The sequence below is a fragment of the Antedon mediterranea genome, chromosome 4 (genome assembly GCF_964355755.1).
Source record: "Antedon mediterranea chromosome 4, ecAntMedi1.1, whole genome shotgun sequence".
NCBI lineage: Eukaryota > Metazoa > Echinodermata > Crinoidea > Comatulida > Antedonidae > Antedon > Antedon mediterranea.
In genome coordinates, this window is record NC_092673.1 from 3,892,699 (window position 1) to 3,907,590 (window position 14,892).

At 31.3% G+C, this 14,892-nt stretch overlaps 1 protein-coding gene across 2 annotated transcripts in view; it reads left to right on the forward strand.

The window, feature by feature from the left end:
- The window catches only part of LOC140046340 (uncharacterized), an 84,217-nt gene that overhangs the window by 15,657 nt on the left and 53,668 nt on the right, over positions 1–14,892 (forward strand). For both annotated transcript variants that reach the window (XM_072090951.1, XM_072090952.1), the window contains exons 2-4: positions 3,738–3,812; positions 7,239–7,344; positions 10,358–10,451. In XM_072090951.1, the coding sequence (XP_071947052.1) occupies positions 3,738–3,812; positions 7,239–7,344; positions 10,358–10,451 (275 nt within the window). The remainder of the gene's footprint in view (positions 1–3,737; positions 3,813–7,238; positions 7,345–10,357; positions 10,452–14,892) is intronic.

Consider the following 14,892-nt stretch of genomic DNA (forward strand, 5'->3'; position numbering starts at 1 on the left):
TAACTTACGCCTCTGGCTATAAAAAATTAGAAAACCATCTGGACGAAAAATCCACCAACTTTACTGGTTATTTCAATCCCATTCCAATTACACGCTGCCTCGGGGTATAATTAATCAAGCGTTAACGGGGTCATGTCAAATCGCGACCTCAAATAAGCTTTCTGATTGTTTAACAATTATTGTTTAAAATGTTCTTTTTCGTTAATGCGAATGTATATCTATTGTTTTGTAAAATTATATATAAATAATCAACTCGTTGGTTTTTTCCGGTGACCTGTAGTACTAGTAGGTATAGTAGGAATATAACATACAGTACAGTACTGACCAAAAAACAGGGCTGAATCCAGGGGTAGCTGGGAAAATGATCATAATAAAGCTTCAACTCTCAATATTAGTCTCCTCTTTTCGTAACAAAGTATATTACAATGTCTTAATCTTGGAATCATTCATTTTATCTGCCTCGACAATGATAATATTATTTATAAAGTTGAAATAACATTTATGTTTTTGTACAAGATTTATGGTAGTAGAGTTATATAATTAATACCATCACCATTTCATTCCTTCTGAATTGTGATCTGATCTCACAAATAAGAATTAATTATAGGAAAATAATTTTTCACAACATATACTAGTATTGTAATGCTTTATTTTAAAATTTAAAATGTATTTGCACTAATTGTTGTTGTGTTAATTATAAGGAAACAATTTTGCAAATAGAAAGTCAATTTTTAATTTTTACAATAACATTTTATTAATTTATATCCCTGGCCTTTGTGTTTGAAAATCTTCATCTACAAAGCAGAAGATAATATTTTACTGTTTGTTTTACCAGTAACAATTTTATGTATTGAAATTGTTAAGAGTAGAAACACATTGTGCAGGTTCTTTGAATTTAAAGTAGTGTTAAAAATATCAGGGTATTGTATTGTACTATGTTAATATTGTAATATTTTCAAGGTTAACAAGTAAATGTAAAATGTCACTTTTGAACTTGCATCACAAGGCTTATTGGCGATTAGGTAGTGCAAGTTAAACATATTACATTAATACAGACCAGCTAGTGTTTAAACTCCTTTGGGAATAGATAGGAACATTAAAGTAAACACATGATTTACAGACTGACTTGGTGTTTAATTTTTTTATTTATTCGACATCATGTCCTGTGACCCCAAAAGTAACAGAGTCACCATAACATGAAAAGTCTGAGGCCCCAGAAGAACTTAACTACATAAAAAACAAAGTGTTAACTCTTCAATCTTGAAAATAGGTACTGTACTGTAGGTTAAATTCAGCATTACTAATACTATATGTACAAAGTAATAGTCTATTTACTCTCTCATGTCTCGAAAAGAAATGATGATGGTGGTTTGTGGTGAGGCTCCCACTTGAGGGCATAGTTCATGGACTATACCATTTGTGGAGAGGGGTGTTCAATTAAAATTTCTACTTTTCGAGGTATATCTCGCTCTTCGAGGAGAAAGGCTATTGTCTGTTTATCCAGGTAAGCTAGCACTCATAGACTACCAACACCACTGTTGGTTTGTGTAATATATGATGCACATCTACTGTACTCCACCCCTTCATTTGAACATGGAATTGGATCAAGTTTGGGCCATAGCATACTAGCCTAACATTGAGGTTTTAGCCTGAATAATTTTGTTAGAAAAGTAAACTAAATTTTGAGGAGGACTACTGTATTGTTGATTATACAGTATTTGATATAACCACCTTTCTAAAGAAACGTGTTAGTCTGTGGAAAATGTTCACTAAAGAAACAGGAAAAGGAAATAAGAGGAAGTTGTCACCTTTTAGGTCAAAAACTCGCAAAAGTAAAGCTTTATAAATATATTACCGCCGTCAGTTGAAATTCATTAATAACGGTGATGTATCTAGGATTATTTTGATTATGGGGTACCCAGGGTCTAAAAATGGTAGCGCAGAACTGAACCTAATGTCCTATTTCTTTCACTGTAAATTTTAAAATGTTTAGATACTATTAGCGTTTGCATCCTTTTCAATGTTATTATAAATTTTGTCTATTATTTAGGTATATCGATTTTAAACGCAAAATGCACTAGGGATGTTGTGTTTTCCTTCTAATAAAATTTTATCGTTATTTTTTAATGTAATATTATTTGCTCAATATAGAGTTGTACAATGTTTCTTCACTAATTGGGGTTTTTATGATTTTGTTTGTTACAATGGCATTTTCATTTATGTCTAATATGTATTATAATAATCATACGCTGCATGAAATATTCGAACAATATATGAATTCTACTTTTAAATGCTATATAAATAGCTGAATTAGAAGGATAATTTATAAATGTATATGAATAATGTTCATTTCATTAAAACCATACGTGTATAGTAACATGTATTTCTCAACAAAATTAAAACAGAATGTTTTGAATATCTTTAATTAAGTCATGACATATTGGTTGTTTAAAAAAAATTAAAATATTGTACAGTATTTCAGTCAGTAGACTTCAACCCCCGATAAATTGATATCTTTTTCTGGATAATCACCTTTAATTAAGCTTAAGGTATTACTGTAAAACAGCAGAGAATATTGTTTATTTTCTCAAGTTTTGACACTAGAAAAATTGCTTGTCTGACCAAATCACACAGCCATTAATAAAGCAGAAATGAACTATTAAAACAGATAGAATTTCAATACAACCTTTATAGTTGACTACAATATGAACTTTTGCACTTTGTTGTTACTATGATATAATCTACAAGTTTTAAGCACTGTCTACACTATCATTATCAAACTAGTTTAACAAAAAAAGTGTGATGTGCCCAAATATAGTAGTGATATGCCCAAATATGGTAGTGATATGACATCATCATATCCATATATGGGCACATCACATTTTTTGTCACATAAAGTTTGATAGTGTAGACAGAGATTTAACTAATTCATAATCACTTAAAATGCTTTTATTTTAACTCTAAATTTACCGTGGGTTTTATTTTACAGTAGATAGGTAATTTATCTCAAGTTAGGCACAGATCCAGGTACATTCTCTCTGCCGATAAATGTATAATTTTCATATTCTTTACCATGATATAGTACAATCAAATTTCGATCACCTACTGTATATGAGCAATTTATTCAGTTTTAATACAATTCATCCAATTATGTTGTCCTAATTACTGCAGGTACCCTAGTCACAAGCTTCAAGCTGTTCCAATATACAATTATCTATTTTGTCATAAATCTTAAGGTTCGAATACATCATATTTTTAGAATGAAATCGGGTCAATTTAACACTACAGTGTATTAGTATTATAAATATGGAAATTAGAATTTTATATACAGTAGTTGATAAGTATAGTATGATTTATTGATGAGTGCTATATAATGTTTTGATTTGATGATACATACATAACAGTACTATATATTACACAATCTGCTTTATTAGAAATATTCCATCATGTTTGAAATTTAATCAGCAGAAATGTCAATTATTATTTAAATTTACTGATTAGTACCTAATTATACTCCTGGGATAACAATGATATGTAAATTGTATACATGGCTCAAATGATGTCAATATCGAACGGCATTTTATTGTTAGATTTCCACGATTTATACCAAATCATCGTAGTATTTCTGCCAAATATGGATTTGTTACTTCTAAAGATGTGTGGAATAAAAGGAAGATTTAAATTTATTGTTGCTCTTTTTTAAATAATTTGTTTTCATAAATTTTCTCCTTTTCTAGATATTCTGGTTGGTGCAAGGCAAGTGCCCCAAGTCAGCTGACAATGGCAAATGATGTATGGGACATTATTGGACGGTTAGTTGATTAAATGTTGTTTTCATATACTTTTAGTTGGTTATTCTAGCAAGGTGCAAGCATTCATAAACCAACCACTCTAAAAATGATATAACATGATACTAGAATAAGATTTTCATGTAAAGCTCTGTCTACACTATCAAACTGATGGTGTAGTCGGTGATAAGCCCATATTTGGGCATATTACTACCATATTTGGAAACATCACAAACTAGTTTGATAGTGTAGACAGAGCTTAAGACAGTAGATTGTGCCGTTTTGAAGTGTTCTTGGCAAAATGATGCAAGTTCATATTAGAGTCAGATGAGCATGCAAGAAGGTACAGGATTGTGATTCTAGACTGAGATTGCATGCAAGATTCAGACATAGTACAGTGTACAGTATATCGAAAAATGTTGAGTTTTTTTGTTTTCGTCATCTGATTTCTGGGTTTTCGTCTTTAATTTGCATTCTATTTTAACATTAAACACTACAGTGTAATGATATTTAAACTTAATTTTGTTTTGATTATAAATAGCTAGGCTTACCATCCAGCTGATGATTGATGTGGTTTCTGGTTATGTTAACATTGAATGCTTCCGGAAGAAGTTACTATAATGTATCAAAAGTAATCCCTCATATAGCTACTGATAATATCCTGCATACTTCTAAGGTTGAAATCTTAAAAACAAGTTTGTTTTTCCTACAGCTTGTTCAGCAACACAATAGCAGCATAAAAACCAAAACATCAAGCCATTCTCAACCTAATATTGTACTTCCTTTTTGAATCACATGTGAGTGAGTGGCCGAGCGGTTAAGACAGTGGAACCGTAATTACGTAGCCATAAAATCGGCAGGGGTTCGAGGCTCACTCACTCCATGGTTCTGGTGGTAAAACGAGTCTTCTCGGATAAGGACTATAAACCGTAGGTCCAGTATACACATCTAGCTCATGTGCACTTTAAAGAACCTAGTACATCTTTCGAGACGAGTAGGGGGTTACCCCGGTGTATTAGTACATCACAGCCACTGATCACCAACTGGGCCCTCTGGGAGACCAGTCTTTGACTGAAGAGGTTACCCAGTATAAATATAAATTTCAATTTAAATTCAATTCAATAGTGTAAACCTAACTTTAGTGTTTATTAACCATGCAAACCTTTAAACAATATAATGAGCAGTTTTAAGTAAATTTTAAAAAATCACCAGTGTTTTTAGAATAAAACTATTGTTGTTACATAACAACAATGGAATAATCTTTCACCAGATATTCGCAGCTCTATGAATTCATTAACTTTGCAATCGTTTAAAAATTTGATCGAACTGTATTTTTCTCTTGCTTCTTGTGATATTGTAGTCTTTAAAAACGTTTTCATAATTTTCCATTTTTATTGTTTATATTTGTAATTTGTAAGTGTATAACTGGACTTCAAGGAAGAAAAATGTACAAATATTGAATGAATATTCAGAATAAAGAAAGATTTCTATCTACAGTATCTATCTATAATCACTGCAGTGACTGTAGAATTCTGTATAAGTCTGTTTCTTGGAAAGGTAATTATTATAAGATATTAATGGAACACCAAAGATTGGTTATATCGTGTTAATGTACAGTACACTCCATTATTGATGATAATGGATATTTAATAAACTTCCTTTTTGTGTACTATATTGATTATATTGTTTCTGCAGGCCCATGTGTGTACTTTAGTTTTGTATTCTTCACTGTGTACAGGTACATCTTTAATTCGTGCATACTGCGTCATTACCAACGATCTACTTAATTTATCTCCCAAAAGAAATCAACACCGTTTGATGCTTGTATGTTTGTGTAAGGGTCATGTCTTTGAATGCAATCAGAGCGTTGGGAAAATGAAGATTGTATAGTGTGATGACAATGTTAAAAGTATTCCATGTTGAATCACTTTGTTAGCAATGCCTGCATTTAAAAATAGCTTTTTTTTATTCAGTATTAATAACTCATCTCCAGTCGTACATAGGCAATATGCAATTATACTTCCGTTAATAAATCACAACGTCCTTTATTAGATACTGAAATTAAAAATAAACTGAGTACAAGAGTAATATGCTGTAATGCTAAGCTCAACCTGTGTACATTTTAAAGGACTGAACACACTTGTACCACTCAACACTTTCCATGTATTTTCGCATTCGCTTCAGAGGAAATCCTGCACTGTACAGTAATCCTTTAATATTTATTGGATTCGTGAATTTCCTTGGATTTTAATCTCTAAACTAATATAATTTTGCTAATTAATATGCCAGTGTTTTAATATAAAATGTTTGTTTATTTGAGCTGGTGGTTAGACAACCTGCAAAGCTGTATAAAAACATCAATACACCACAAAATTCAATGCGCTTTTTTTTAATTCATTTTCGTCAGTAAACCGTTAAAAAAGAATTACTAAATTGACTCGTTATTTACCAACTTGCGTTGCTTTGAAATTAGGCACATTTTCCGACAACAGCCAAAATGCGCCGTGATCACGTACGGTATCTTTATTAAAGTGGACTGTCCTCTTAATGCAATCAATTTTCGATTGCGCGGTGAATCATAGAGAACCATCAACATTTCCTAGCCTTGCAGTAATGGTGTGTACATACAACCAATTTGATTACATTCTTGAGTGCAATCGTGATGTTTAAATATGTTTTGAAGCTTGCTTTCTTGATATCTTTTCCATACTGTACATAATATTGATTTTTTTTTCATCAAACATACATTGAATTATGGTCAAAATTTAATTTAACTATAAATTTAATATCAGACATTCTATCAATATTTCATGAAAATCTGAGCCCAATACTGGAAAATGTTTGTGTTATATCAAGACATATATTGATTTTTTTTTCAAACATACAGTACATTTATCATTGGATTATAGTCAAATATCAAATTTTCATTTAACTATAATTTAATATATCAAACATTTCATGAATATCTGAGCCCAATATTTGAAAATGTGTCCGTTTTCCTATCGCTTTATGTTCTACCGAGACATTGTAATAAACTTTGATGTTGTTTTGTTCTGTAAAATACATAAAAATTTAGTAGTAGGAGTGGAGTGGTTTACAAATATATCCAAAAGCTAAAGTTTTCGTACATATTGAGGATCTTCCTTTCTTTGATACGATATGAAATGATTATTGTTTAATGATGAACATAACAATTTGAAGTGTTTTTAATTTGTCCACGTAGCTCGTCTTTTTAGAAACACAAAACTTGTGAGATTTTCGTCAGTATCCACCCTCTATCAGTTTCTGTGAATAACATTTCATGCATCATAAATAATATGTACAGTATAGAAATACATAAAGCATCTTTCTGTATAATAAACAGAGAATTTCATTCTGCTTCACAACAAAAACTAAATCATTAGTTGACAGTTTATGAAAATTGTTTTCTTTTCTAATTTCTTCTTACAGAGTTAGTCAACCAGAATGCAGAGTAGAATTGAAAGATACCTACTGTGCGTTCCACATGAATGGCACTGGTGGTTGCATACCTCCGGCTTTTACCAAGAAATCACTAGTAAGTATAGTACACCTGTAAAGTCTTAATGTTGAATCTTTAAAGCTGAGGTACAGGCATGAATTTTGAATATAATATCTGGTTAATTGTACATAAATCAAATATTTGTAACAGAAATCAAGACGAAAAACATGAATTTCCCTTAATATGGTCAAATACAAAATTTGGAAAAATTCTGCTATAAAAACCAGGAAGACTTTTTTTCAGTAGTTAGGTAGTTGAACCTAATGTAATAACATGTCTGGTGACTCCCTAGAAGGTGAAAAAAGATGGCGGATATACGGTGGATAATTTTTCCTATAGCATGAAAATAAAAATCTGAAGTTGAATAAAAATACCAGAAATGTAAAATTCAAGTTATATTACCTATAGTCATCTGATAACATTTTTTACCAAACCGTTTATTTTTTTATAGCTTTTTAAAATTCCTCTCTATTTACAAAATTTGTGTACAAAAGAATAGAGATTTTACTGTGTAATTTGAACTATCCCACCACTGATAAGAAAGTGCTTATTTTCAACAAGCTCGTGTAACAAAAATAAAATCTCAAAAATTATGAAACATAGGGGAAACTATAGATCGATAATTATTGGAATGTATGATCAATAGAAATTTTTTGCCCGCACCTGGCCTTTAAAGTCTTCTAAACCTGGTACTACTGTATATAATATAAATCGTAACAATTTTAGTGGACTGTGTTTTTTACGTGACTAGCTTACCTGGATGAACCAACATAGGCCTTTTCCCCTTCAAGGGGAGAACATAACGGAAAAGTAACAATTTATTCCTGAACTCCCCTCCAAGACTGGTATCGCCCATAACAATTTTAGTATTCCAGTTATAACTGAATCTTAGATGTAAACAGAACAACCTTGCATGACCATGAGCCTAAAGAGTAAAACCTGAATTAATTTAGTACTATTCTATACTACGGTACTGAATACAAATTATCTGTATAATTGTATTAAATTTAAATCAAAAGGCAATAAATTAGTAAAAAAAATTACAATGCTGTGGGTATCACTATCAGTGGCTTGATCTAAATGGAGATACAAATAAAATAAGGAAAAACCTAAATAAAACGATAAAAATTGATTTTAACATATAAATACCCGAAACAATTCTTAAAAATGCGTTGATTTATTAAATTAAAAACAAAAACGAGACACAATTTTAATTGAATATGATTCAAATATCATTGAAGATTTGTCATGGTGTAATTTAATGTCATGCTTCAGTAGTTTATGATACTTAATTTGATTAGTAAGTAGTGGTTAGATTTGATTCACCTTCCTTCCACCACTGTATGTCTTTATTTCTCCGCAATTTGGATCATGAATTGATTGGCCAATTTCTTTACTCCACCATCAAGGCTGCTGGGAAATATAAAAACATTATACTAGTTTAAACAGTTACTAATCAAACAGTAGCTACATTTTTTGCTGTGATAATGCACTGTATCTTTTTTCAATGTAGGAGTTTATTTTGGCATTCACTAGAAGTATGCAATAACCAGGATTATCCAAAAATTGATTTACATTCCCTAAAAAGTGATTGAACTAACTAGTTATTACATAACATAGAGTGAGTGAGTGGCCGAGCGGTTAAGACAGTGGAACCGTAATCACGTAGCCATAACATCGGCAGGGGTTCGAGGCTCACTCACTCCATGGTTCTGGTGGTAGAATGAGTCTTCTCGGATAAGGACTATAAACCGTAGGTCCAGTGTACACATCTAGCTCGTGTGCACTTTAAAGAACCTAGTACATCTTTCGAGATGAGTAGGGGGTTACTCCGGCGTACTAGTACATCACAGCCACTGATCACCGACTGGGCCCTCTGGGAGACCAGCCTTTGACTGAAGAGGTTACCCAGTATAAACAGGGAGTTGACTCCCTGGTATAAATATATATTTCAATCAATCAATATTCAGTAGCTACAGTATAATATTTGATATATATGTAATCTCTAAAAAGTGATTGCACAAAACTAGTTGTAGTTATTACATAACATATGCAGTAACTGCAGTAACTGCAGTAGAATGTTTGACATGGTCTCTCTAAAGTCAAACACAACTTCCGTGGATTAATTTTTAATACCTGATGTACTGAATATATAATAGGTTGATGATATCTATACGGATCATTTCATGTAATTATCCAGATCAGTAAAGATATTGAAATTACAATTAGTGAAGTTGTGGCTTGGTGGTTATGATGCTTGGCTACCAATCCAAGGGTCCTGGGTTCAAGTCCTGTAATATGTCAGGATTATTTTTTTCTAATGACAAATTACAACTTCACTCCCAAAGACTTGTAATAAGACTGTGTCTGTGTAGAGCATCTTGTGTTTAATATGTTTGTCTTGTGAACAGGATTGCCACCTTTAAGAAGGATAGTGAATAAATTTGCTTTTGGTTATCCTTGGCAATTTTCCTAAATATAAAAAAAAAAAACAAAAACACAACAGACCTACAGTAGTTTAAAAACGGACATATAGGATGTAACAACTTTTGTTGGTTGGTCGATGGACCTATACATTTATAGGTTCATGGTTGGTGCATAGAGGATTATTTGTCCTCCATGGCTGGTGTCATTAAGGTGGGTGTGACAGGATGCGCTTGCACCCTTCCTGTCCGAATCCTGTTATTATCTATTATAAATTGATTGCCAGAATATAAAACAGGTTGCAAAAGGATACAAACGGCTTACAAGATTTACTGATTAGATTTAACTTGCATTCAATGAACTAAAGCTCTGTCTACACTATGAAACTAGATTGACAAAAAAATGTGTGATGTGCCCAAATATGGTAGTAATATACTTAAATATAGTAGTGATATGACATCATCATGTCCATATATGGGCACATCACATTTTGTTGTGACCTAAAGTTTGATAGTGTAGACAGGGTTTAAAATGATAAACCTTAATTGGAATTTTTGGTTTAAATCTTTAACACGATTTCACCATCTTATTTGATTGTCATCAGTTAAAACTTGTTCTCTTCTAGGATGGACGTCGTTTGGCACCAGGTCAAATTCAGTTCAGTTACAAAGCTCTTCCTGAGATGGGTACTAGGCCAGATCTTACAGAATTCAAAAAAGGTAATTCATATAATCTTCAAGAAACATACTTTTATACAATTTTACTTTCCTGAAGTCATATTAAGCACCGATTAGGTGAGATTGTTTGTGTGTTTATAGACTGAAAACAAAGAACAAAGGATGAGAACATTTTAAATCTTTCCTTTAATTGGTCTAAATATTTTTGTGATTTTCCTTTTAACATATATTTTCTTATTTCTATTCTTACAAACCAAAATATCCAGTTACTTTCTCTGTTTATTCAAAGGTCATATGATGATGCACTAAATTAATGTATTAGCATATCTTATAGGAAACTTCTAATTAATATGCTGCCTTATGGCCTAAAATGATAATATTAACTGTTTATAATTAAGATCAAATGGTTTAGAAGAAGGGGTTATCAATTTTATTTAAGCATGATTATTAAAATATGACCTAATACCCAAAAAATAGCATAGAACACAACTTATTGTCTATCAAACAAAAACTTACTCTTACTCTATGGATTTGAACCAAAGACTTTGGCATTGTTGGGATTGGTAAGTGATCATACAACCACCAAGCTACAGTTTCAATACTACTGTAGTATTTAGAGAGACACCGTTATTTTTTTTCGGTTGATATCGTTTTACGAGTGACAGTCGTGATGATGTTAAGGTCTCTGAAAGCAAATAAATGCTTTGGATGGTTCATTACAGGGTGATTAGCTCTAAGTAGCATAACAAATCAAGCTCACTCTAAGATCAGCTTCACTTTATAATGTAAACCGCATGTCGTTAGTAAACCAGGCCATTACACATGAAGCCATCATGAAATATATGCTGGTGTTTAGAATGTGATTGATAAATGTTATTTTGAAAGAATATCATTGTTTGATCTTGTACTGTAAATAGTATTTTTCAAAACTTCTTTGCTTTGAGTTTTGCCAATATCCTAGTGGTATAAGTTTATTTATTTGTCCCTGTGGTGTCCTGCTAGAACTCCATTGCCTTTTTATTTTCTATAAATATTATCTACAGTATATTGATTCATAATTAATATTACTTGTTTATATAGTAAGGTTTATGTCATGAAGGAATAATTTCTCCATGGTTAAACCAAAGCAATTTAACAACAACAGGACACTGAGCTTGCCTTGCCAAGATAAGAACTTGATCAAAATCAGTCCTTTGAACTTATGTCTGGCTGCGATAAATACCAACAGTAATATGTACTGTGGCGTGGTTTCTGTTAAGGGGCGTTGAACTGGTCGTGTCGCTGCCACAGATAAGCCCTTTGATCTCCGGAGTTAAAATTCTTATTATTGAAGATTCATTTTCACTACTAAAACTTTCACTACTTTGAAACGATGTTTATTGTTCATGTTCTCCTATGATGCCCTGTAAGAACTCTTGAAAACAGTTCTCTATTTTTCACATCAATACACAACTTGTATCCTATATTATTGAATATTAGAACATGTATTTCTTTATAATTTAGTAGGCCCTTGACAAAAATTAGTATTTCATGTGGTTTTCTAGGTTGCCTTCCTTGAATTTTAAAATTTGGAATCAATTATAATATTGAACATCGGAACTGTATTTATTTACAGTAGTAGACGCTTGTATTAATATTAATATAATATTAACAATATTACAGTTATTGTGTAGTTTCTCTAGGCTGCTTTCCTTGAATTTTTATTATAAATTATTGAACATTGTAAACTGAATTTCTTTTTACATTAGTACAGTAGACTCTTGACAAACATTCTAGGTGTTTTTTTTTTAGGTTGCCTTCTTAAAATTTCAATTAATGTTTCATTTTCATTCTCTCTTATTAATTAAAGTCCCATTTGTTTGCTACCATGATTTGGTCGGTCAAGAACCTTTTCTTTTATTCCATCAATAGTCTGACCCCATCTCATCATGATTGGCACCGGTATATAACATCTTAATCACATGTTATTGTTTCATAAAAATAAGAAAAAACCCCTTCTGAAGACACTACCTAAACAGGAGGCTTTCCAACTTTAATCTTTAAGCAAAGCTACGACAAACGAGAAAATATAATTAATAGCTTAATAACTTGCCATCTAATTATACACCTCACTGACTCCGAAGCAAATCAATCATTGATATAATTTTTTTTTAAAGGTGAAATATTTTATTCATATCGACCTATATGTAAGCTACTGATTAATGTTTACTTTAGTGCAAATCTATGACAGATAATATGATTATCTAAATTAATCGATTTTGAGTCAGAATTGAGGCAGTGTATTTAAAGTACCGAACCGAAGCGTTCGGCTTGAAGAGCGTTTTCTCACGAGAATGCTTTTTTCTTCACTGACAGGAAAGCTTGGTTTCCTGTCTAGGCTCTAAATGTTACAGTATAGTTTGACTGCTACAACCATACAATGGTAGATTGGATGGGAGTTTTAAGTGTTTCTCTCATGAGCTTCAGAAATAAAATCATAGGCTTAAACAGCTTAGAACATTGTTTTAATCAACCTAAAAAGACGTATCATTTTAACCTATTGCATCTTTCATTATAACATGAATTTCTTTCATTTTAATGTTCCATTTGTTTCATCAAAGTTTCATTTTACAGTTCAGAGGGATTTCTTCAGTGTTATAAATAAATCTTAAAACAAAGTTAAAAAAGAAACTATTATGCTGTAGATTTATAAATGATATTGATAATTGATATTGTTTATCATACAGTATTACAAAAGTGAAATATATTAACAAATGGAAGTGTAGCATGGTAACATGGTTCTAATTTTAGGATTCTGGGTTCACTCATTATGATATGCTTTACCATCTTCACACTAGAGTAGCTCATGATGTTTTTTTTCCCCTTTTGTGGAAAATAAACCACTGATTGTCAAATACTGTAAAAAATGAATGCAAAAAAGGTGGTTACTGTATAAAAAGTTTTTTTAAAATAAAGCAATACACTAACAGTAATTATTATAAGCAAAATGTACAGTAGCTCTAGGTTTCCATTTTGTTTTTACTTTTTTAATTTTGACGTTGAAAATGTGGCAAGTATTATTCACAAACCATCTCACTATTTTGTATTGAGGTTCTCCCAAGTGAAGATTTGTCCATATAAGAAAAATCTATTTATGACAGTGTATAGATTTTAACCAACTTAGATTTGACTAATTGAGGAGTGGGTCATATGAAGTTCAAATATCATTACTACTAATATTTGTATAGATCAATATTAATAAATAAGTAAATAATTCTAAGATAAATGATAGCTTTATGAATACATACATGGCCTTCTTTGTACTATAGATAGAAATAACTAACAATCCAAGAAATGTGTGTACTTGCCTCTCTACCTGTCTCCACCACACTACATACGGTATATCATTTTTATTATGCCTAATGACTTATTTTAAAATTCACATTTGTTCAAATTTTATATTCTTTTAACCTTCTTATAATAACTTTGCTATATAAATCAAAATAATATCTGGCAATAAATTCTACAGTGTCTGAGATTTTCAATGAGTCTGGTACTGAGGAGAGAGTTTTGGCTAACTAAACTGTATTTTTTGTGTTAATACTAGATATATTGAGATATTGGCTGTTTCTGTCTGATTAAGAGTACAAGGCTAAACCTGAAAAGAATCCTATTTAAACATCGTGTATTTTTTTTGATATTCAAAAATAGTAACTAGGATAAAATTATGTCAACAGAGTTGAATTATTCTTGCACAATAATACTTTTAAAAGATAAAATGAAACATATGTTCTAAAAGCTAATATAAGACAGAATTTTAATATGTATCAGTTATTTGAATCGAAAGCATCTATGTGCTGTACATTATTGACTGTAATAATATCATTTCTATTTTCATGTGTGCAAACGTCGAATCATGTTGCATACATTTCAATCAATATAGTCTTCTAAGAATCCATTTACGTTAAATGGAGAATGGTTAGAATATATTTTATAATGCAGAATCCATCTATCATCTTCAACCATCATTTTATAACTTTCTGCATCTTTGCTTTCTCATTTGTACAAATCTCTACCTTAGGCTTGCTTGCACTAAGATGTTTTGATATTAACTGTGTTGTGTGCCAATTATATTTTGAGGTTCACGGTATTAATAGTTAGTCTATTAATGTGTGTCTCATTTACAATGATAATTGTACGATTATTAATCGTACATTAGGGAGTTGGGTCTTGCAAGGTCACCTATTTCTACCTCATCTGGTCATTGCATTAATTAAGAAAAATTATGCAATGAGAATTGTGAAGATTTGTTTGGACATAAACATCTTGCCATAGGCCTACATCATTGATAATTTACTAAACAATTTACAGTATGGTTCACTAGTCTATTTCGTGCCTAGCTTACCTAGATAAACCGACACTTGCTCTATCTCTCCGACGAGTAGTACTGTTGAGCACCCTTATCAAATAATAGTATACTACTGATTGATGGATGTTTCAGATA